Genomic DNA, 23,874 nt, shown 5'->3' with positions numbered 1-23,874 from the left:
GTTATTTTTTAAATGCTCATAGTTTTCAACCCAATACTGATATGCTGCACAGTTTGGTTTCATTTATATTATCAGAAGTAAACAACCTTGCATTATAGTATAACCACTAGCATAAGGACCTTCAGTCGCAGTACTACAGTACTACAGTATTAACAGTACTCCACAGTACTCCACAGTAATACATTACTCCACACTAGCTCAAATGCAGCAAATGAACTTCATCATGGTTCTGACATTACATCGTCGGAGCAGCTGCTTCCTCTTCTTTTTCTTCTTCTATGGTTTAATGCTGTCTCTACTTCCTGGATTGGTTCAAAAGGCCAAACTATCCAAACAAGTGCTTTTCAACCAACCGTGGTTGAAGGATCCAGACCCAGAACTCCTCCTCTAGTCGGAGTAGATTTCCGTGCATCCAGTGGTCAGAGGAACTTTCACTCTTAATATTTTGGGTCAAAAGTCTGAAGGTCCAAACCAAACATAGAAGGTATGAAATTGACTTTAATATCTGATTAATTTCGTGCTGCTCCTCACTTATTCAAGCATTAACAGATCCCGATGATAATTTGTTCCAACCTCTGCTGGTGTCAGTTTAGACGAGAGAACGTTTAACTCAATGTTCCATGAATATTAACACTCACAATTTTCCAATTTAATTGCAAATGCTCAAGTTGATATTGTCCATTTGAGTCTATTGACCTTGGGAAGGGACGGAGTTAAAGCCTGAGCTCAACGCTAAATGAGAGAATGAAGCCGAAAGGAGGGGTGAGAGAGAGAGAGACAGAGAGAGAGAGAGAGAGAGAGAGAGAGAGAAAGGGAGAGGGAGAGAGAGAGAGAGATAGAGAAAGAGAGAGAGAGGTGTTGGCACTGACAAAAGAGACAGTGAGAGAGGCATGAGAACAGGGATAAAATCATTCTCTCTCTCACACACACCGACACACACACCGACACACACACCGACACACACACCGACACACACACCGACACACACACACTGACACACACCTCAGATGGATTTTGCCGTCCCCACCGTGCCTCATTCTCCGCTGCGGCAATGTCAATCAGAATGAAAATGAAAATCTTTGCGACTCAAATTAGATTTGCACTGATGAAGGTCACTTCATTGGGCAAGAAGAGCAGACTAATTCACCAAATGAGGATTGATTCTGGTTGTTCAGCAGCTCATTCCTTCTTCTTTAGTCTCTTATCTTCCTGCACCACAGCAGCAGCACCCCCCCGCCCCCCACACCCCCCTGATGATACCTACTGTATCTCCTAGGACACACAAATGGTCCTTGGCATCCACACACAGGGAGACGCTGTCAAACTAATCCCTGGATGCTCACAAATGGAGCGTCTGGCATCACATGCAGAGTTATTTGGCCTTAATAGCGAAAGTCTGACTCTGTGAAAAGTTTATTTATTCTGGCGCCCGCTACTTAAAGGTTATCTACCTGCCGAGTGGCCGAGAAGGTCAGTGTGGTCAGAAGCTATCAGTCCTGTTTGCACTGGGTGGTAATACCAGGAGATCTGATGTCCTACAGTACTTTAACCTTCAATCTGTGACTTTATATAAACCAGTGGCGCTCAAACCCTTTACAGTAAATTATACAAGATCCGATGTAAGACATTCATAAAAACGTAGCGTGAGCGTCCCCAGCTGAAGCTTCAGTTGCCACTCAGGACCAAGATGTGTGCACTTGTACCACAATAAGACAATCAGGATTAGGGTTGCAAAATTCCGGGAATATTCAAAGTTGTAAACTTTCCATGGGAATTAACGGGAATATACAGGAATTAACGGGAATAAACGGGAATATACAGGAATTAACAAAAATAAACTGGAAATGTTGTGGGTAATTTATACTAACTGTATTTACCTTGTCATATACAGACATAAATATAAACATTTTGTTGTGTCATAGGCTGATTTGAGCCCTGAGGAAACTTTGGGCACTTGACTATATGCTTCTGCATCGTTGTGTCATTCTTAACATAGGTCTTTGCACAGTATTTGCAAATGTACACAGCCTTTCCTTCTACATTGGATGGGGTGAAATGTCTCCACACATGAGAGAGTGCACGTGGCATTGTTCTGTAGAATAAGATGAGAAAAAAGTTTCTAAAAAAACACTAATGCAATGCTAGAGATATAAATAGTTAGCCAAACAATTGGAGTCGTCTGTAAACATATTTTACAATTGATGGATAAATGAATGGAAATAGGCTAGATGAACAGATGAACAATCCTCAATCAGCATGCCAATATATTTTCCCAGTAATATCATGGAAACTTACCTGACTAGTCCTTCACTCTACAGCAGGCCTCAGTAGCCCTGCTGTAGAGTGAAGCATGCTGGGAGTTATCTGTGCATGTGATGGAAGAATGACCAGTGGAGGGTTGAAACTCAACGTTCCATACATCTTTAAAATAGAGTTTTGAATGATGTTTTTATTGCTCAGCGTTTAATTTCCATATTTTTTTTTTTTTCAAAATTCCCGAGCTAAACTTCCCATGGAAAGTTTCCGGAAAGTTTCCGGAAATTTACCGGAAGCTTTCCCCCCTTTGCAACCCTAATCAGGATGCAATCACGCAACAAAATGTCCAACGTGACAATAAGCGCACTCACTCGAAGGGTTCGCTGGGGTCGGCGTTCTGCAGCTTGGCCGGGATGGGGATGCGTTTGTAGTACATCTCCCAGTCGAACGCCCCTCGCATGGCGTCGCCCGCCTGCGTCTCGTAGCCGAAGTTGTCGTGGTCGATCACGTCGATCATCGGGCACACGATGGTCTTCCTGTTCTTGGCGATTCGGTCTGAGAGACAACGAGAGGCGGAGTTTACAGATGTTGAAGCAAGAGTTCCAGCTCTGCCTTGATAACTAGATATCTGATTAACTGGTTCCAGTAACAGTGATGGTGGAAATAATTAGATTTATGGAGAAAGACGATGGAGACACACATTGTATGTTGTGTGTGTGTGTGTGTGTGTGTGCTGTGAGGCATGAAGGGCGACTGCTGACTCCTGGGTGTTTTTATGTGAAAAGTAATAGAATCATCTGTAGAAGCTGTAAACTCTCAATTAAATCAAAACATCAGAAAACAGCTCTAATGGTTCATCCTACGAGGTATGAAGGCTATGAATGTCAAGTTCTATTTCCTGTATTTCTGTCTCAGCGACTTTTTGGAAGCCTTGTTACTAAATTAAGTTAAAGTTGGTGGATCAAGACATGAGACATGTGTAAGAGCTGAGATCAGAAATGTCTTTTGGCGTTTTAGAAGACACAGTGAAGGAGACACAGCGTCCAGCTGGCCTGGAATCTGAGGACCTGTTGAGTTTACACCTTGGGTTTGAGCACCGGGTTAGAATAAGGACTGGGATCATGATGGGATGGAGGCGGAGTCTCTTCCTCACCCAGCAGCGGAGGCAGCCAGTTGACGTTGGCCTCACAGTGAGAGTCCAGGAAGGTGATGACTTCTCCTTTAGCCGCCGCGGCTCCCAGCAGCCGGGTCCGGATAAGCCCCTCCCTCTTCTTCGTCCTCATGATCCGGACCTTCGGCAGCCGCACCATGTATTCCTCCAGCGCCGACTTCAGGTGCTCTGCAGGGACAGAGAGAGAGACACAGGTTGAAGGTTGATCACCATGTGCACAGCATGAGTTTTCCATGTTGGTTTTATTTAAAAACCTCAAACAAATCTAGAAAAATCTGTGAAAAAACAACAAAAACGGTTGATTTTCAATGCTTAAGTATTGAAAACAAAATAAAATTGCAGTTTGTAGTTGTATTGCATCTCAGAACCATATGTAAATCAATATATAACGTTCATGACTTAAATGTACAGACATGTAGCCGACATGTTGAGAGAACGTTAAAGTAACGGTGATCAATAACAATCAACATAAACTGGGGCTACAACTGAAGAGGGAAGATGACAAAGTAATGCAGAATATGTCACAAATGATAATCATACAATATCACACAAACCATTGAGGCCTACTTTTTTTTTGAACAATGTTTTTTTATTAATTTCCAATAAGAACCTACAAAACACATTGACACATACCACACAAGTTGCACAATGAAATGCAGGCGAACTTCACTGCATACACATACATACAAAAATAAAAATACAAAAAAAAATTATAAACAAATAAATAAATAAAGATAAACACGAACACAAACATACATACCTACGTAAAATAATAACAATAATAAATAAAATAAAATAAAAATGTCACACTCGATATCCCTACAGATAGATATAATCTACCGTTGCCTGAGAAAGTCCATTAAGGGTGCCTACACCTCTTCAAATTCCTGTGCTTTACCCCTGATTACATAGTTTAGCTTTTCTAATGTAACATACATTGCCATCTCTCTAATCCAAGATTGTGTAGACGATACTTAAGTCTCTCTCCAAGATAAAGCAACCATCCTCCTGGCCTGCAGGAGGCCAAAGTTGATCAGAGTCTTACTTAGAGTTGACAGAAAAGCAATCTGGGTATATGATTGAGGCCTACTTAAGTTTAACCTCATGATCACCAGCACCTTTATATTATTTTAGACATATTTTTCTTATTTTAGATATTTTTCACGATATTCAAGAGTAATCTGGATATGTGTTGAAATATCAAAGCGATTTTCGCGGACCCCCTGCAATGCCGTCACGGACCACCAGGGGGCCGCGGACCCCCGGTTGACTACCCCTGTACTAAAATACTGCAAAAACATCAGAAGAACACAGAACCATAAACCGTCACCATGAAACCGACATCTGCCGATACCACATGCTCCTCACCGGAATGTTTCCCTCCAGGACTCTTCATCACAACACATCTCACTTCCTCTTTCCTCCTGTACTTCTCTGCTTTCACCCACTTTTTTTATTTCACATCCTATCCGCAGTCATTAGACAGAATGTTACCCTGCAGAGAAAGACCTCAACTGTGAGGAATGAAAAAGGAATTAAATCAGCCCTTCCTAACACGTGCGGTCATAAAGCCTTCTGGCTAAACACAGCAATTCCCCTAAAATTGCAATTATGCTCAACATTCCACCACAGAAAATTCATAATGCCTACAAGGGGATTTAAGATACCGCTTCATCCGATAATCTGTCCAGTTTACCGTCGGTGACTAAATTACACGATGCGAGAAAGTAAACAATTTAAAACTGCTGCAGCAGAGACGCTCTCCGGAGAGGATGATGTCAGCAAAACGCTTTCATGAGCTACAACAGCAAATATGCTGGAAGGTGCGAGAGGAGGTCAAACAATATAGAGATGCAGAAAGAAAAGGTCAAACCCGAAGTGGAGAGAAAGCATCAATCCATCACAGGAGAGGTTATACACACACATTTCTTCACCGATCTTTCCCCTGAGCTGCCTTCAGACAGAAATCAATCCCGCCCTAAATGGTGCCTGTAAATCTCTCGTCTCAGACGTCAAGCCGGGCGTGACAGCTCAATTAAAAAAACTGGAGGAGCCGGACTCAAGGGCATGTTTCATTCACTGACTGCTTTTAGGTTTAAATAATCGCTGTAATAAGGCTAGGGTTCCAAAGGGCCATGTGAAGTTTCCATGGGAAGTTTAGCTCAGGAATTAAAAAAAAAAAAAAACAACTACGCAAATTAAACGCTGAGCAATAAAAACATCAATCAAAACTCTATTTTAAAGATGTATGGAACGTTGAGTTTCAACCCTCCACTGTGCATTCTTCCATCACATGCACAGATAACTCCCAGCATGCTTCACTCTACAGCAGGGCTATTGAGGCCTGCTGTAGTGTGCAGGACTAGTCAGGTAAGTTTCCATGATATTACTGGGAAAATATATTAGCATGCTGATTGAGGATTGTTCATGTGTTCATCTAGACTATTTCCATTCATTTATCCATCAATTGTAAAATATGTTTACAGACGATTCCAATTGTTTGGCTAACTATTTATATCTCTGGCATTGAATTAGTGTTTTTTTACAAACTTTTTTCTCATCTTATTCTACAGAACAATGCCACGTGCACTCTCTCATGTGTGGAGACATTTCACCTCATCCAATGTAGAAGGAAAGGCTGTGTACATTTGCAAATACTGTGCAAAGACCTATGTTAAGAATGACACAACGATGCAGAAGCATAGAGTCAAGTGCCCAAAGTTTCCTCAGGGCTCAAATCAGCCTATGACACAACAAAATGTTTATATTTATGTCTGTATATGACAAGGTAAATACAGTTAGTATAAATTACCCACAACATTTCCAGTTTATTCCCGTTAATTCCCGTTAATTCCCGTTTATTCCCGTATATTCCCGTTAATTCCCATGGAAAGTTTCCAACTTTGAATATTCCCGGAATTTTGCAACTCTAAATAAGGCCAAGATATCTCAGAAAGGAAAACAGGCGTCTGTCCTCTGCTTCTCAGGATCTGTTTTTATCCTCAACATCTTGGTGAAAACCCATTTGCATGTAATGTTGCTTGATTGGAGGCGGAGTCGGTGAAGAACCATATGGCGCCAAGCGAGCGGCCAAGAGATGGAATGTTTGTTTCCACCTTGACGAGACAACAACAGATGGATGTGAAAAATGAGACGAACGTGACTCAGCAGTGTTTTTAAAATCGTCTCCTGCCACACAAACTGTTTAGTGTCTGGTGAGACTGTGATTCACAAATACACAACTGGTGTTGCATCATCGGCCCACAAATCAAAAGGTAAAGACACTTTCCTGAGGATTGTTGGTTTTCTAGATAAGTTAAAGACAATATTATTGTAAAATAGAACAGACTTGTATGAGTGAGTGTTGCTCGAGTGCAGGTGACGACTTGATCGACAGGTTCATGAGGCCAAAAATATGTGCGACAACGCCACGACCTTTGACCACCCAGATCTAATTAGTTCATTGTTGATTTCAACTGAACGTTTGCACTAAATTTTAATAAATTCCCTCCCTCCATCTCTCCTTCCTTCCATCTCTCCCTCTCTCCATCTCTCCCTCTCTCCCTCCTTCCATCTCTCCCTCCTTCCCTCCATCTCTCCTTCCATCTCTCCCTCCTTCCCTCCATCCCTCCCTCTATCTCTCCTTCCTTCCATCTCTCAATCTCTCCCTCCTTCCATCTCTCCCTCGCTCTTTCCCTCCATCCCTCCCTCCACCTCTCCCTCCTTCCCTCCATCTCTCCTTCCATCTCTCCCTCCTTCCTTCCCTCCCTCCTTCCATCTCTCCCTCCCTCCATCCCTCCCTTCATCTCTCCTTCCTTCCCTCCCTCCCTCCCTTCCTCTCTCCTTCCCTCCTTCCATCTCTCCCTCCTTCCCTCCATCTCTCCCTCCTTCCTTCCCTCCATCTCTCCCTCCTTCCTTCCCTTCCTCCCTCCCTCCATCTCTCCCTCCCTCCTTCCCTCCCTCCATTTCTCCTTGCCTCTCTCCCTCCTTCCTTCCCTCCTTCCCTCCATCTCTCCCTCCTTCCTTCCCTTCCTCCCTCCCTCCATCTCTCCCTCCCTCCTTCCCTCCCTCCATTTCTCCTTGCCTCTCTCCCTCCTTCCTTCCCTCCTTCCCTCCATCTCTCCCTCCTTCCATCTCTCCCTCCTTCCTTCCCTCCATCTCTCCTTCCATCTCTCCCTCCTTCCCTCCATCCATCTCTCCTTCCTTCCCTCCCTCTCTCCCTCCGTCCATCTCTCCCTCTCTCCCTCCTTCCATCTCTCCCTCCCTCCATTCATCTCTCCTTCCTTCCCTCCCTCCCACCTTCCCTCTCTCCTTCCCTCCTTCCATCCCTCCCTCCATCTCTCCTTCCTTCCCTCCATCTCTCCTTCCATCTCTCCCTCCTTCCCTCTATCCATCTCTCCTTCCTTCCCTCCCTCTCTCCCTCTGTTCATCTCTCCCTCTCTCCCTCCTTCCATCTCTCCCTCCCTCCATTCATCTCTCCTTCCTTCCCTCCCTCCCACCTTCCCTCTCTCCTTCCCTCCTTCCATCTCTCCCTCCATCCCTCCCTCCATCTCTCCTTCCTTCCCTCCATCTCTCCTTCCATCTCTCCCTCCTTCCCTCCATCCATCTCTCCTTCCTTCCCTCCCTCTCTCCCTCCGTCCATCTCTCCCTCCTTCCATCTCTCCTTCCTTCCCTCCATCTCTCCTTCCATCTCTCCCTCCTTCCCTCCATCCATCTCTCCTTCCTTACCTCCCTCTCTCCCTCCGTCCATCTCTCCCTCCTTCCATCTCTCCCTCCTTCCCTCCATCTCTCCTTCCATCTCTCCCTCCTTCCCTCCATCCCTCCCTCTATCTCTCCTGCCTTCCCTCCCTCCTTCCATCTCTCCTTCCCTCCTTCTCTCCCTTCATCTCTCCTTCCTTCCTTCCCTTCCTCCCTCCCTCCATCTCTCCCTCCCTCCCTCCATCCCTCTCCCTCCTTCCCTCTCTCTCTCCATCTCTCCTTCCATCTCTCCCTCCGTCCTTCCCTCCCTCATCTCTATTTCCTTCTCTCCCTCCCTCCATCCCTCTCTCCCTCCATCTCTCCCTCCTTCCCTCTCTCTCTCCATCTCTCCCTCCTTCTCTCCCTCCCTCCCTCTCACACGCTCCATCCAACCACATCTTCCCTCTCTCTTCTCTTCAGCGATTTACTTACTGTTTTTGATGATCTTGAGTAAATGACAGTCGGACGCCTGGAGTCTGACGACCTTTGACCTTTGACCACCCAGATCTAATCAGTTCATCCTTGATTTCAACTGAACGTTTGCACCAAATTTTAATAAATTCCCTTACAGTGTTCTTGAGATATCGTGTTCACAACAATGGGACGGACAGATGAACACTGGGTGTTCAGTTTATGAATCTCAATGTTCATCAAGCAGCTCAGGGATGTTTTTACGGCTCTAAGGCCAGATTATATTTTGCTGAGTCATCTTTGCAACATGTTTTTTCTCCACCACAGTGCGTGATGGAAACATAAATTCTCACTAACGGCAACGAGTCCGAGAAAAGCAACTGAAGCCATAACTCTGTAAATCACATCTTTACGATGCACCTTCTCTACAACAGCAACACATCCTCCAGGTTCTAGTGTTTCCTCTTTTTTGCTAAAGTCCAACACAAGAAGAGGTTTTGAAGGATGAATTATTATTATTATTATTATTATTATTATTATTATTATTATTATTATTATTATTATTATTATTATTATTATTATTATCTGTTGAATCCAGACACGTTAATAAAATATCAATTCTGTTTCTAACACATGCACTGATTCCTGATTGAATATCACAGGAAAGGATGGAGGAACAGCAGCAGTTACCTCCACGTCTCCTCTTTCTATCTGTAACCCTGTTGCTCCCTTCCTCCTCCACCTCCTCTTCCTCCTCTTCCTCCTCCTCCTCCTCCGCTCTCACATTCCTTTCCTCCTCCTCCTCCTCCTCCTCCTCCTCCTCCTCCTCCCTCTCTCACTCTGCTTGTTTCTCTGTTGTGATTCTGTTTGGCAGCGGCCGCCTCTCGGGGGGGGAAACCGTCCAGATCCCGACAGACAGCAGAGGGAGTGAAGACAGCAGGACCAGCAGCCGCCAACCGACCTGCCATCTCTCTCTCCCTCCCTCCAGCTCTCCTTCCCTCTCTCCCTCCATCTCTATTTCCTCCCCTCCCTCCTTCCATCTCTCCCTCCTTCCTTCCCTCCATCTCTCCCTCTTTCCCTCCCTCCTTCCTTCCCTTCCTCCCTCCCTCCATCTCTCTCTCCTTAGTTCCCTCCATCTCTCCCTCCTTCCATCTCTCCCTCCTTCCCTCCCTTTCTTCCCTTTTTTTTTTTAAATTTTATTAATTTATTTTTTTTTTATTTTTTTTATTCTTTCTACCTCAATATTTTTAATTTTATTGTATTGTATTGTATTGTATTTATTGTATTCAAATATACCGGCTGCTATGACAACTTAATTTCCCTTCGGGGATGAATAAAGTACTCTATCTATCTATCTATCTATCTATCTATCTATCTATCTATCTATCTATCTATCTATCTATCTATCTATCTATCTATCTATCTATCTATCTATCCATCCCTCCCTCCCTCCTTCCTTCCTTCCTTCCTTCCCTCCCTCTCTCCATCTCTCCCTCCATGTCTGCCTCCTTCCTTCTCTCTCCATCTCTCCCTCCTTCCCTCCCTTTTTCCATCTCTCCCTCCATCTCTCTCTCCTTCCCTCCCTCTGCCCTCTCACTCGCTCCATCCAACCACATCCTTCCTCTCTCTTTTCTTCTGCGATTTACTTTTTAATGATCTTGACTAAATGACAGCCGGACGCCTGGAGTCCGACGGCGTTGAACTCCCGCCGTCACACTCTCCCCCCCCCCCTCCCCCCCCCCACTCCCCCTGTGACATGTCAGTGCAGACCCAGTGTGTTGGGACTGGACCAGATCTCTCAGACAGTATTAAATCAGAGCAGAGCCATTAGAGCTCAGCAGTGATCAGGAGGAGTTCTGTCTGTCACTCTGTCTCTCAGGCGTCTGCTGGTTCATCCCGGATCCTGATCCTGATCCTGATCCTGATCCTGATCCTGATCCTGATCCAGGACGCCGGCTGCCTCCAGCTCTCTGACTCACATCAGATCCGGTGACTTGTGTTACAGTCGCTGCCAAACGCTTTGCTCCACAGCCAAGTGGAGAAATATCCACCAGAGTGATATAGAAACCGTATTATAATAAAAATATTCAACGCGAAACAATGACTGTGAGGACAAAGTGTGGTTATTTAAGGTTGTTTACATCCACCACAGATCTCTTCATAAACAGCATAGCACAATATGGATGAAATCCTCCATAAACGAACACGTGTAATTTCATATTGTGATGTGATGACATCAAATATCCAGATGGGGACGTCTGCTTCGGGCTAATCCATCAAATTAAAGACATGACACGCTGACAGGCTCACTTCATCAGTTCTGATTTCAATAATGCTATAAAACAATCCTGCTCCTTCATGTGCAGCAGCTCGTCACACGGAGCCGGAGAAGATGAAGTGTCTCCGATGCTGAACAAATTTATATCCTTTCATTTTATACAGCGACACGTCAGCCCAACCAATTTGGTGTCAGATCCTAATTCATGACCCGTGGGTTTCAGCAGTCACTTGGTTTATTCGATGGTGAAGCTGTGCCAGGTCCGAGCTGCAGCCTCTTCCCCCCCCGACAGCCTCGTCTTCATCAGGGAAACATGTGATCGGCTAACGGAGGTCAGGACGTTCAAGAACATTAAAAAAACTCCTGTGTTGCTTTTATCAACATGTTTAGAATAGAAAATGTGTGGAATACATACTGGTACTGAGTTGCTGGCAGGCAAGGGGTTGAGCCCTTGCCTGCCAGGTCACAAGATCACAGGTCCCACTTACTACGTACTTACTAAATATTTATATTAATATTTTTTTATTTACATATTCTTACACTCATAGTATATTATATTATCTATTGTATAGTCAAATACTTATATTTATACCTCTACTATATATATCATATTATATCATACTCTTTGTATATTCTTTGTATATATATATATCTATATACACATATTTATGCATGTGTACATGTTATTATTATTATTATTATTATTATATTTACTATTATTATTATATATACTGTTGCTGCCATTATTACTATATACTGCTATTATATTGGTATAATTACTATCATATATAAATATATATTATGTTATATTATATACTATATATACTGTACTATTTTTATATACTGTCTAACAATAACATTACCATCATATCATCAGTACTATTACCATCATCTTGCCACTGCACCTTATCTACCTGTTTATCTTGTGTTTCTGTTTTTATTCTTTCTACCTCAATATTTTTTATTATATTCTATTGTATTGTATTTTATTGTATTCAAATATACCGGCTGCTATGACGACTTAATTTCCCTTCGGGGATGAATAAAGAAATATATCTATCTATCCATCTATCCATCCATCCATCCATCCATCCATCCATCCATCCATCCATCCATCCATCCATCCATCCATCCATCCATCCATCCATCCATCCATCCATCCATCCATCCATCCATCCATCCATCCATCCATCCATCTATCTATCTATCTATCTATCTATCTATCTATCTATCTATCTATCTATCTATCTATCTATCATCTATCTATCTATCTATCTATCTATCTATCTATCTATCTATCTATCTATCTATCTATCTATCTATCTATCTATCAATCTATCTATCTATCTATCTATCTATCTATCTATCTATCTATCTATCTTAATATTCCCCACTCCTTCATCCGGTAAACTACTGCTTCATTTTGCTATGTTATATGTTATGTGTTATATGTTATATGGCATGTTATTTTATTTGTATTTTGTAAAGCCCTTGCCTGCCAGGTCACAAGATCACAGGTCACACTTAATAGGTACTTACTTCACATACATTCATATTATTTAATTTAATATTCCCCACTCCTTCATCTTGTAAACTGATACTTAATTTTACTATGTTATACGTTATATGTTATATGGTATGTCATTTTTTTAAATTTTTGTAAAGCCCGTCTACTAAGTAGATGCTGCCTGCCATGTCCCAAGAATTTCACGCTGTCATTGGTGCATGTGACAATAAACTTTGATTTGTTTTGGTTTTAAATCAGAAAGCAAATCCAGAAGTTCTATATAGTCTGAGTTCTGTAGTGGAATGTAACCAGTAACATGTTTAGTACAAAACAAGTCCACGTGAACAATAACGCCCACGATGCATCTGGTTGTTTAGAAGTCTAACGAGCAGCTGATCTCAAAATTCAAATTTCAAATCCACCGTGCAGGAGAACAACACAAGGTTTTACAAAAAGTCTGCTTTCTTCAACATCTATTAATAATCACAGTTATTAATTCAGCTTGAAACCTGCTGATGTGTAAGAATCACTTTGTTGTTACGAGCTTCTTCAGATCCTGCCTCTCGTTGCCGTGGGTAACGAACCACTTCAATGTGCTATTAACGATGATTTCTGTCGTCCTGTGAATGTTTATTCCCATTTACTGAAGTATGGATGCATCATGCATTCATGACAGTTTATGTTTTTATAAAGTTTGATTGTTTTAACAGTTTTAATTTAGCTTTCTTGCATATTTGGGTAATGGGATGTCAAATATTACACAACATTCCTGATAAATAAAGTAAATTAAGGTAATTAACTGGTTAATGATAATAATACAGGATGAGTCGGAGCTGCAGGAGTTTGACCCCAGCAGCCGAGGCCGAGGGTCTCCATAGGGTGAGTGCCACCCTCAGAGGTGGGGGGGGCGAGTCTTCACCTTCATAACACGGTAATAAATCAGCCCATTAGCTATTAAGCATTAGGAGATTGATTCAGGCTAAACTTCTGACCTGCACGGGGTGATTCTTACATAACCTCCATAACGACTGCCGGTGATTAAACAAAGAACATTTGCATCGCATGTTCGGCACATTCGGCAAAGAGGCGCGGAGCCGGAAAGGTTAGCGCTTCTAATTAGGAATTGGTTAATTTGACCCGAATAAATTGGAAATCCAGCTCCTCTGGTTTGCAGAGAATCTGGCGAGACCATAAATCACACTAATGAGAGCAGGCTGACGCCGGCAAACACATTAGTCATGATTAGAATGTGAAGTCCGGGACATGATGAGGGCTCAGACACCATCGATGCCGGGGTCACTTCCTGCGGACCCCCATTTACCAACCAGCCGCACACTCCCCCCCCCTCCCCCATCTGTTCCTGCCACAGCGAGGCGGCGCGTCGTCCTCTGAGGCGTTAATTACCCCCCCGATCACAAACACTGAGGCCGAGCCGAGAGAAAGACGCTGAGGAAACCATAGATTTATATAATAAAGACTAGATGTCTCGTTCGACGGAGCCGGACGTCACCACATGGCGGCCATCTTGCTACAGGCAGCTCGCTCACCCATAACATTGTGTTGGTAAATAACCATAACTTGCTCAATTTTCAACCGATTTTTAAACGGTTTGGTTTGAAATAAACGTCAGAGATGTAGATATGACACTGCATACTTATGAATAATTATGTTATTTTCTAAAAAATTTAATAATTTATGCAGTTTCTCTGACATTTATAACAAACCAGACCGTTTCTAAATCGTTGAAAATTGAGCAAGTTATGTTTATTTACCACTACCAACACAATGTTATGGGTGAGCGAGCTGCCTCTGGCAAGATGGCCGCCATGTTGTGACGTCCGGCTCCGTCGAACGAGACATCTAGTCTTTATATATATCTATGGTGGAAACCAGTTCCATCAGCCACATCGTAGGATTTCCTTCTGCAGAACCACTCCTTCCTCCACTACTACAGATTCTTCCCTTCTTTGGGAGAATGGGTGTGGGTGGAGGAGTGTGTGTGGATGGGGGGGGGCTGGGGGGGTGGGGTTTCAATTCAATTAACCTCAAATTATAGTGGATCCAATATGACTTCCACATCTTGTCTTTCCAAGGTGCTGGATTACTTCCCAGAAGTCTTGGCGTTACACCAAAGAGCCAAGCTGCTAAATTATTTGTCCAAAAATTTTTCTGCTGCTCGTGTGAACCGCACCACATGTCCCCCCCCCCCTCTCCCTCCTTCCTTCTCTCCCTCCTTCCCTCTCCCCCTCCTTCACCACCACCACACCTCCTCCCGTCTCTTTCTGCAGAGAACGCCAGGCTGGAAACATTTGAAGCTGCTTTTCTGCAACTGTCATTAAAAAGAGAAAAGGATGCAGAGGGAGAGTCTGTGATGATATAAGCCAGTCTTGGGGGGATTTCAAAAGCACACACACACACATACACACACACACACACACACACACACACACACACAACACAACACAACACAAAATACACAGCTTAAAAAGCTACTGAGGCAATGATAACAGATGTATTACAGATGTGCACTTCGCCTTGTCACCTTGTAAAATGATGAAAGCAGCATTTTGATAAGTGAGAGGAGAGGACGGACAATTTAATGTCTGTGCCTTGAAGCTCTGTCACACTTTTACAGGCGCACGCACACAAGCCGCTGCTGCTGCTGCAGACCCACAACACCAACAACTCCATCACAGCTGCTCTACTTCTCTGCATCGGAATCTTTTTGGTCCTTTTTTTCAGGTCCTCCAGTTTTAAAAATAGTCATATTGAGCATTCACACAAACAACATATTTATCATTTGTATGAGCCACGACTACAAATATGAATTTACATCTGAGGCCTTTTACAAACCCGACCAAGGACCCAGATCTGCCCAGGTCCAAATGTGATTAATGCAGCTTCATTTCTAAACATGCCTGGTTTGGGCTGTTTGACCGAGCTGCAGAGAAGCTGCTTGTTTCTTTGTGAAACTGTAACTATGACCTGCAGTGATTGAGCCACAGAAATTCAAAACCTGCTGCTGGACTCAGTTCACAGAACCGTGAAGCTGCTCCACCGCCGCTGCACAAAGAGCCGTTCACCTGCTTATTCAGATTTCAGTAGAACTAGACTCAGTAGAACCTTGAACTTAAGATCATGTCCCAGCTGGTCGCCTGTAATTCAAAGTGTGTTGACACTCCACCTCCCTGGGCCTTGGTGTCTTTAGATGCAGAACTGAAGACCAGGATAAATGTTTGGAAACTGTTTCTGTTTATCGATGACTCACCGTGCTGCTGCCATGTGCTACTGTTCTCTCTCTAGTGGTTGGGCTGGTGAGGGCCACTGGTTTCACATGGAGGAACTCATGTGCTCGAACATGAATGAATCTCAGGGACGAGCTTCCATGACGAAGCACAGAGGAGCAGAAGGATCATCACCTCATTCATAAACAACCTTAAAGAACATGGATGCACCCTTGATACAACGTTGTGTTTCCAATGGAGCTAATGGAAAAATCTACAGGCTGCACCGACCCTGGATATTCTCAAGAGTTCATTTCAACACTGGGATGAAAGAACCTGATTGTTATCGTAGAAGATTCGCTCGCTACTGCCTGGATTTGTTCTATACAAGGGCTTTATTGATTCAGGTTTGTGTGCCTTGTTTTAAAAGGTTCAGACTCAATAGGCTGATAAGACGCTGGTGTACACAATATGAAGATCATCCAACAAGGGACGTCAGTATTAGTCAGTGATGCTCATCAGATGTTCCAGTCCTGGACTTTGAGATGACATTCAAAACGAGATAAAAGTTAATCTAATCTCACTGTTGCTTGGTCCCTTCAAAGCTCAAGAATCTCCACTGTGATTCCTGCAGACAACAACACAATGGAATCGCAATTGCACTCCATGAAATTCACAAGATGACATAAATCACTGTGCACAAAAAGACGTTTCACTTCTAAAATGCTTCTACAAGGTTATCAAGCAGTTTATTCTCCAGAAACATCAGTTCTTGTTATTTAGAGGAATCTGCTTCTTGGATTTAAGACCAGAAGGAAGACGCTGCCTCTGGGCTCCGCGCCAAATTTCAGGTTTAAATCTTTTCAGAAAGGCAAAGTCAGTTCCTGGCACCGGGCCGATCACCTCTCACACGAGTGAGGGGAGTTCGGATTCAGTGAATCCTGTCGTCTGTCGTGTATGACGAATTTATGACTCAACCAATCTGAGTCACCGGATGAAAGCTGCAGGTACGAGCCTGTCGTCGGCTGCTTGTCTCGGCTTCACTTCACCAAACATCAACAAACTGAGCTGCGATCAACTGATGTAGACGGTTTAGATCCAAAGATTGAGATCATGCAATCACAGCTGATGTATTTTATGTCTGTTTTATCATCATTTGGACAGTGACTGGCTCCATCTCAACATGAAGGCCTTAGCAAGTGCTGCTCATTGTGGGAACTGTTGGGTTTATATGTAAAGTGCTTTAATTTTAATTGCGCTATACATATACATTAAATTGAAAAATGTAATTCAATTAGCACCACCCAAGGATTGTGATGGTCAACTCCCCAGAAGTGAAGTGAAGCCAATGTGTTTCTATCACCCCCTGGTGGCTGGCTGCAGTATAGGTCATAAACCACACCTCCTCCTCCTCCATGTTAGCAGATGGAACATGGGATGGTTTCATTTGAGTTCTTATCGCACTGGCGTACATCCAAGTGTTATCATTGGTCTTGTATGTTTGGTTTAAATTTAGGTTATTTGATGATATAAAAAGGGATCAAACTTCAGGATTGACAGGTGACACTGACTCTGTGTTGGTCAACCACATGTATGGCTCCAAATAATGTAATTGGCACAAGATGGCAGATATTATATCAGGGATATTTGGGCGTCATCTCGGGACCGTGAGAACGAGTGGAGATGTGTTGTCCATCTTTGTTTACAGTTGATGGTTTAATACAATGAGAAATATCCCCTGGACGATTCTGAAGCACTGACTTCACACTGTGGAGATCTGGGTAGAAATGCCACGAGGACATCAGACCTTCCTCAGTAAAGCTTAACATAAAAAGGTAAAGCTGGAAAAGTCCCAGAACACGATCCGACGCCCAGAACTGGTTCTGCTCCTGCAAGTGATTGATGGTAACAGAACAACACGGGGGGGATGAAATGAAGTAGAAGCAGCGATAGGACCGGGCTGACGGCACGGAGACAGAACAGCAGCAGCTACAGAGGAAGAGTCACTGTGAGTCACTGTTAACAGGCGGCACTGATGTGTTCACTCTCCAAACCTTGTGCTGCTGCTGCTGTCAGCTGCTGGAGAAACTCACCCGCTGGGAACTGTTCATCTTTGAGAGACTCGCTGTCTTTCTTCCAATAGATTCTGTTGAAATCACTGAAGGACATGTGGGCTTATAATTTTGTTTAAATAATTAACATTTACTACAAATGAGTTTAACTGCGGCTCCACTGAATGTTTTGAGATTAGAAATTCTACGTTTAGTGCACAAGTTGGGGACATTTTTAACGAGGAATCATAAGAAAGATGCTACAAGGTTTGTTTCAGAGTTTTTTATTGCAACTGCGCTGAAAAGCTGCTCAGAAAACTTAAATCCCCAACGTTCTTCATTCTTTAAATGTTATAAAAGATGCAGAGGAAAGGAACTAAATAATTCAGGGGAACGAAAATGAATAAAATGAACAAACAGAAGGTTTATACGGATAAAAAGGAACAAACGAGGTGAATGACGAGCACAGAGGAGAAGAAGAGAAGGGAGAGGAAGGGAGGATGAAGAGTGGAAGGTGAACTGCATTGTGGTAAATGTATTTTGTTTCCTGTTACTGGAAATTGTTGCATACAGAGGTTATTGTATTAAAACAACAATGATAACAACTTGAGTTGTCCCTGTCGAGCGGCTATAGAGTGAAGACACGGTTCAGGAGACGGACAATTTCAGTGTTTAAGTATCAGAGTCAGAGGTGAAGATTGACCTGAAACAGGGAAACTAAAACCTGTGATTTTCTGCTTTGTTGTGCGACAAATCACTCTCTTTATGGAAACGTATTTTATTGTGTGGAGGAAACTTTGGGTCCTTTTACATGGCGTCGATGCAGAAAGGACATTTGCATGAGAGCAACACAAACAAACATGGAGAACACGAATCCTGAATCTGGAAGACAGGGTAACGGAGAAGAACTCTGACCAGCTCAGCACAAGCGAGAACAAGTCACATGGATGTTGGGAATGAAATAATGAAATGGTCAAATGGTCAAATGGTAAGTTACACCACAGCCTGGTCCTCACAACTGGCTCTAAACACCACTCACCTCTTTGACCACCGAGGTAAGAACCACATCCAGCAGAACACACACTGTTCTGTCTCTCTTTGGGCGAGAGACTGAACATCACAGTCTAGTGCTGAAAACAAACCCCAGATTCTGACATCGCAGGAGGCTGCTGCCCGCGGCAAAGCATATGGCAAAGAATCATGAAGAAGGGGGGGTGGGGGGGTGACAACATCTGCTCGTACAACTCACATCTGCACAGACACGGTCACAGTTCGCACGTTAGAGAACAAGTAGGAATTAGGACATGAACTAATACGAATAGAGTTGTCAACCATCCAAACCACGATTTAAAGCTCATGTATCCTGATAAATTAATAAATACATAAATCTCCATTTGTCTCCCTGTGCTTTGAATCAATGTTTTCAGCTACAGGTATTTTTTTCTAATCTTTTACAAACCACAGCATCGTTCTTTAGAGCTGCTGCTTTCAATTGGCTGAGCTCCGGGAATCTTATTAAACAGAATAATAAGTCTTTAGCTCACCATTACCAGCCACAATGTGGATTCCTCCACATGTCTCGGCTCCTTCCACTTCCCCCTTCTCATTTGCTTTGTGCTTAATGGTTAAATTGTGTTTATGCTCGTGTTGGTACTGGGTTTGGCCCCATTAAGCCGGGAGGATGCCAGTTATTTACGCTATTACAGATGCTTATGACACTCCCTGGGGAGCAGCCGCCGTTCTCAATTTAAACTTCAATTAAACCGTAATAATAATAAAAAATAATAATAACCTCTTTATGGAAACAAGACAAAACAAAGAGAAGCTTTTCTGTGGAGTCGTACGCGGAGGAAATTACAACTTAAACCATCAAACAGACTTTGAAGTGCCACATTAAAGGAAGCACATATGGGGTTTTTTTCCAGGGAAGAGGAGGAACATTAAAATTGAAAATGCTTCACTAAGTCTGTGATATCAAATCCAAATCTCCCCTGACAAGCAGTTATTACAGACATCTCCTCCGACACACCTTCCTCGCTGAGTCTCCAGCTTCCCGCTAACCGGCGTGGACACTTACAGGTGCTAATGAAGTCGGGCTCCCCAGAGAGAAGCTCTCATCTCCAAAGTACACTCTAATTAAAAAAGGGAGGGGGGGGTAAACAAGCACTTGCTACACCACGATAACGTGTTTTCAGTACTTTGTGGTGCCTCTCGTGTGAGAACACATCACCTTTCACCCTCTGGACCTAAAAACCACGGCGTTATTAGAGGAAATGAAATTATCTCACTGAAAAAATTAAACCACAACGAGGCAGAGAGGAGGAAATGAAAACACTAATGCAGTTCTGCCGCGAGGAAATGATGCTTCCGGCTTCTTTCTCACAAAAGTCCAATTTCAGAACTCACTCTGCATGAGAACGGACTTCAATGTGGTTTCATGGATCATGAAACAGGCGTCACTGGGGAGTTGGGAGAGAAACGAGGGTTTGAGCGAGAACTTTATGAAGAACAAGAGCTGATAAATGTACAAGACCAGACTGTTAATGGTAAAATGTACAACTGTACTCTCAGTTGGGATTATTTTATGGTTTTCATTGTCGTCCATAATAATAAACTGAAAAAAGTACTGGGAAGCTTGGTTGGAGAAAACAACATTTGATGACTTGTACCTTGGAAATCACCATATTTTGTCTTTACCACATCAATAAAAGTAGAAGTTGAGAAAAACCCTGACACATTCATCTGTTTTATGATTTGTCTGGATCGTAAATGTTTAGGGTTTAAAAAGTTTCAGAGTCTGCGTGACGTCTTCTAATGTTCTAATCACTCAATAGAGCAAATATCTCTACCAAGGCCAAATAGTGCCTTTAAATTCAATGAAGCTGCACCTTTATATATATATATATATCAGTTCTCTGAATATAATTTGTTTCATTCATTACTCCCAAAGAAATAAGTGAAATGTGAAAAATTTCAGAAAAACGTATTTGTTGAAATAAACTAAACAACCAACAGACAAACTGACGGAGGTGGAAACATAACCTCATTGGAGGTAGAGGTAAAGTTCCAAAAGCAGAAAGCAGCAACTCCTCATAATTGAAAAGCTGAACAAGGGAATTCTTTGCATTTTAACGAGACTAATGAATCCTCCTCTCGAGAGGGCGAGACGATTCAGCCCCGAACAATCGAGTTAGCATTTTTTTTAGATAAGCGCATTATAACAAAACAAGCTCAACCATCCGTGCACTTCCAGGATAATGACAGAAATTTGCAAACCGCCAGATAATGCTTTTTGTCAGAGTGATTTATCCAGGAATGTTTCAAGAAAGGTAAAATGACCACAGGGAACAGGCAGACTCTCTTTATGAGAACAGAGTCCATTGTGATGAGCTCATCTCGCACAAGTTGGCTTGAATATAAAATAAAAATCCAACCAATAAAGTCGTCAAACTGCAGATTTAAAATTTAACTGCACCTTTCCAACCAAATCAAACTGTTATGTCCTGAAATGTGGTTTCAGGGAAAGGAATTGTTTCGAGACAATAAAAGATACAAACTCCATGAGGTGTTTAATGAGCTGGACACCAAAACTCACTTGATATCTCAGCCCTGGAGGCAGTAACCACGGTAACAAGCATCCACATATTAACTTTAGGATGTAGAGTGCAGTCTGTGGCGTCGGCTTTAACACAACGACTCTCTCTGTCTGTTTGGCCTGTGATGCTGCTGCTGTCAGCAGTTTGAGAAACGTTCACAGAAGCAACTTGACAATAAGATAATAAACGGCTTGTGACACGACCATGAGTCGTTACCATGACAGCAGCAGGAGAGAAACACTCACAGGGCCAAAGAACATTTATACAATCAGGTATAAGTAGGGATCTACGAGCAGAAGCTTGTTGCCATGTTGATAATCCAGGTGTTTGAAGCTGTGATGAGACTTTTCTCTTGTGCAAGGCGAACAGAACCACATCGGTGTTTCAAACATTCACCTAATGATTAGGGGTGGGAATTGGCAAAAATGTGACGATTCAATAGTATTGCAATTATATGGCGATATATGGCGATACTGCAAGTATTGCGATTCGATTCTGCGATATGTTGCGATTCATGTCCCCCATATTATTCAAAGGCATTACAAAAAATGAGGAAATTGAGACTGCTCAACTCACTTCAAATGTCACATTTAATTCTGTGAACAACATTGTCTTCTACACATTAACTGAAGTGCAAAAACTTTGTCCTTGAACATTCAGGACACAGGACCTTTGTCATTATTTTCTGAATAGGAGACCTCTCACATGAACACTGAGCTCCCAGCACATAACTTACAATTATTTAAATACAGTAACATAAAGCAGACATAATAGAGTAACATAAACCTGAGAATAATCATATAAATAAGAGTAACCTAGAGCTTCAATCAAATTGAGAAAAATAAACAAATGTGTACTACTAGAGTCCAGTCCAGTTGGCTGCAAGGTCATGACCCAAAATGTTAAATTCATTTGGGACTATTGGCATTTTTGTTCAGAAAAAGGAGTTGGTCAACATGCTCAGATGTTAAAGTTCCTCTGGAACGTTACTATATCTCCTGCAGTGGAGAACATCCTTTCCTCATACACACTAGGTATCTTTTAAACTCTGAAACTCTCCTTGTCATGCTTTGTATATATTTGTAAATAAAGTTTAAAAAAAAAAAAATTAAAAAAATTAAAAATTAAAAAAATATTGCAATACTTTATGCTACAGTATTGATATAATCGCGGACGCAAAATATCGCGATACTGAACAGAATCGATTTTTTCCCCCACCACTACTAATGATCAAGGGTTTATTGGAACAATCGACAGGACGTATAAACCGCTCTGTCCCAAAAACCTGTTCTCCCTATAGAGCCGGTCTGCAGCTGTGATGCTCGTTGATGTTTCTACTCATCAACTGGTTCCTCGGCTGAATGAAGTCCATCCCAGTCTGTGTCGTCGGCTCTGACACGGAGACGCTGCTGGTCCCTCGTCGAGTCACAGCCGTGTGTCAGCTGTTAGCTCCGGGCCAGAGGTGTGTGGTGGGGGGGGGGGGAGCATACACCTGCACCGTCAGACATGCAGTTGACAGATGGCGAGCGGAGGGAACCCGTGCAGGAAGCAGCCTATTAGCCGAGCTAACCTTGAGAGTGTGGAGAGGAGGTTGTGAAGCCGGGGAGAGGGAGCACCCCCCTGCAGGGCGAGCGAGGGCGGAACATCCTCCCTGCATGGGCTGAGGAAATTCAATTACAGCCTAATGAAGAGTGAACTGACCCCCCCCCCTCTCTCACCCTGCTGGAGCACACACTGGACTGTAGCTGGGCAGGTTTCCCAGTCCACAACATATTTGTATTTCTACTTTACTCCGTCTTTATCAAACTGCATTCCTCTACTCTGGGTTTCTCTTTCCCACTCATCTCTCCTTTAGTCTTGGTTGATGACCTTTGACTTCTCTTTTTGATTAAATACATTAATGTTGGTTTTAATATCACTTTCATTACCAAACTCATGTCAAAATAATCTACATTTATGTGTTAAACATGACTCATAACCCTGTTGGATGTTGCCTGACCAATGATTACGTAGAAACAATCTTTGGGACCCTCTGAACAGTTACCATGTACATTCTGCTCCAACATCCATACAAATACACTTACTACACATATATTCATTTAATCTAATATTCCCCCCACTTCACCCGGTAAACTGCTGCTTCATTTTGCTATGTTATATGTTATGTTTTATGTTAGAGGTTATATGTTATATGGTATGTTTTGTTTTTTTTTGTTTTTTTTATTATTCTGTAAAGCCCTTGCCTGCCAGGTCACACGATCACAGGTCCCACTTACTACGTACTTACTACATATATATTCATATTATTTAATCTAATATTCCCCCCGCTTCACCCGGTAAACTGCTGCTTCATTTTTGCTATGTTATATGTTATATGTTAGACGTAATATGTTATATGGTATGTTATTTTTTTACAATTTTTTTTAATTATTCTGTAAAGCCCTTGCCTGCCAGGTCACGAGATAACAGGTCCCACTTACTACATATATATTTTCATATTATTTAATCTAATATTCCCCACTCCTTCACCCGGTAAACTGCTGCTTCATTTTGCTATGTTATATGTTAGACGTAATATGTTATGTTATTTTTTTACATTTTTTTTTATTATTCTGTAAAGCCCTTGCCTGCCAGGTCACGAGA

At 42.7% G+C, this 23,874-nt stretch overlaps 1 protein-coding gene across 2 annotated transcripts in view; it reads right to left on the bottom strand.

Annotated features, from left to right (window-relative positions):
• LOC133019549 (polypeptide N-acetylgalactosaminyltransferase 10-like) overlaps window positions 1–23,874 on the bottom strand; it is a 90,956-nt gene that overhangs the window by 20,348 nt on the left and 46,734 nt on the right. For both annotated transcript variants that reach the window (XM_061086072.1, XM_061086073.1), the window contains 2 exons: window positions 3,410–3,595; window positions 2,628–2,811 (listed from right to left, as the gene is read on the bottom strand). In XM_061086072.1, coding sequence (XP_060942055.1) covers window positions 2,628–2,811; window positions 3,410–3,595 — 370 coding nt within the window. The remainder of the gene's footprint in view (window positions 1–2,627; window positions 2,812–3,409; window positions 3,596–23,874) is intronic.

This window comes from Limanda limanda, chromosome 14 (genome assembly GCF_963576545.1).
Source record: "Limanda limanda chromosome 14, fLimLim1.1, whole genome shotgun sequence".
Classification (NCBI taxonomy): domain Eukaryota; kingdom Metazoa; phylum Chordata; class Actinopteri; order Pleuronectiformes; family Pleuronectidae; genus Limanda; species Limanda limanda.
Note: the sequence above shows the minus strand (reverse complement) of the source record. Positions and strands in the feature narration are given on the sequence as shown.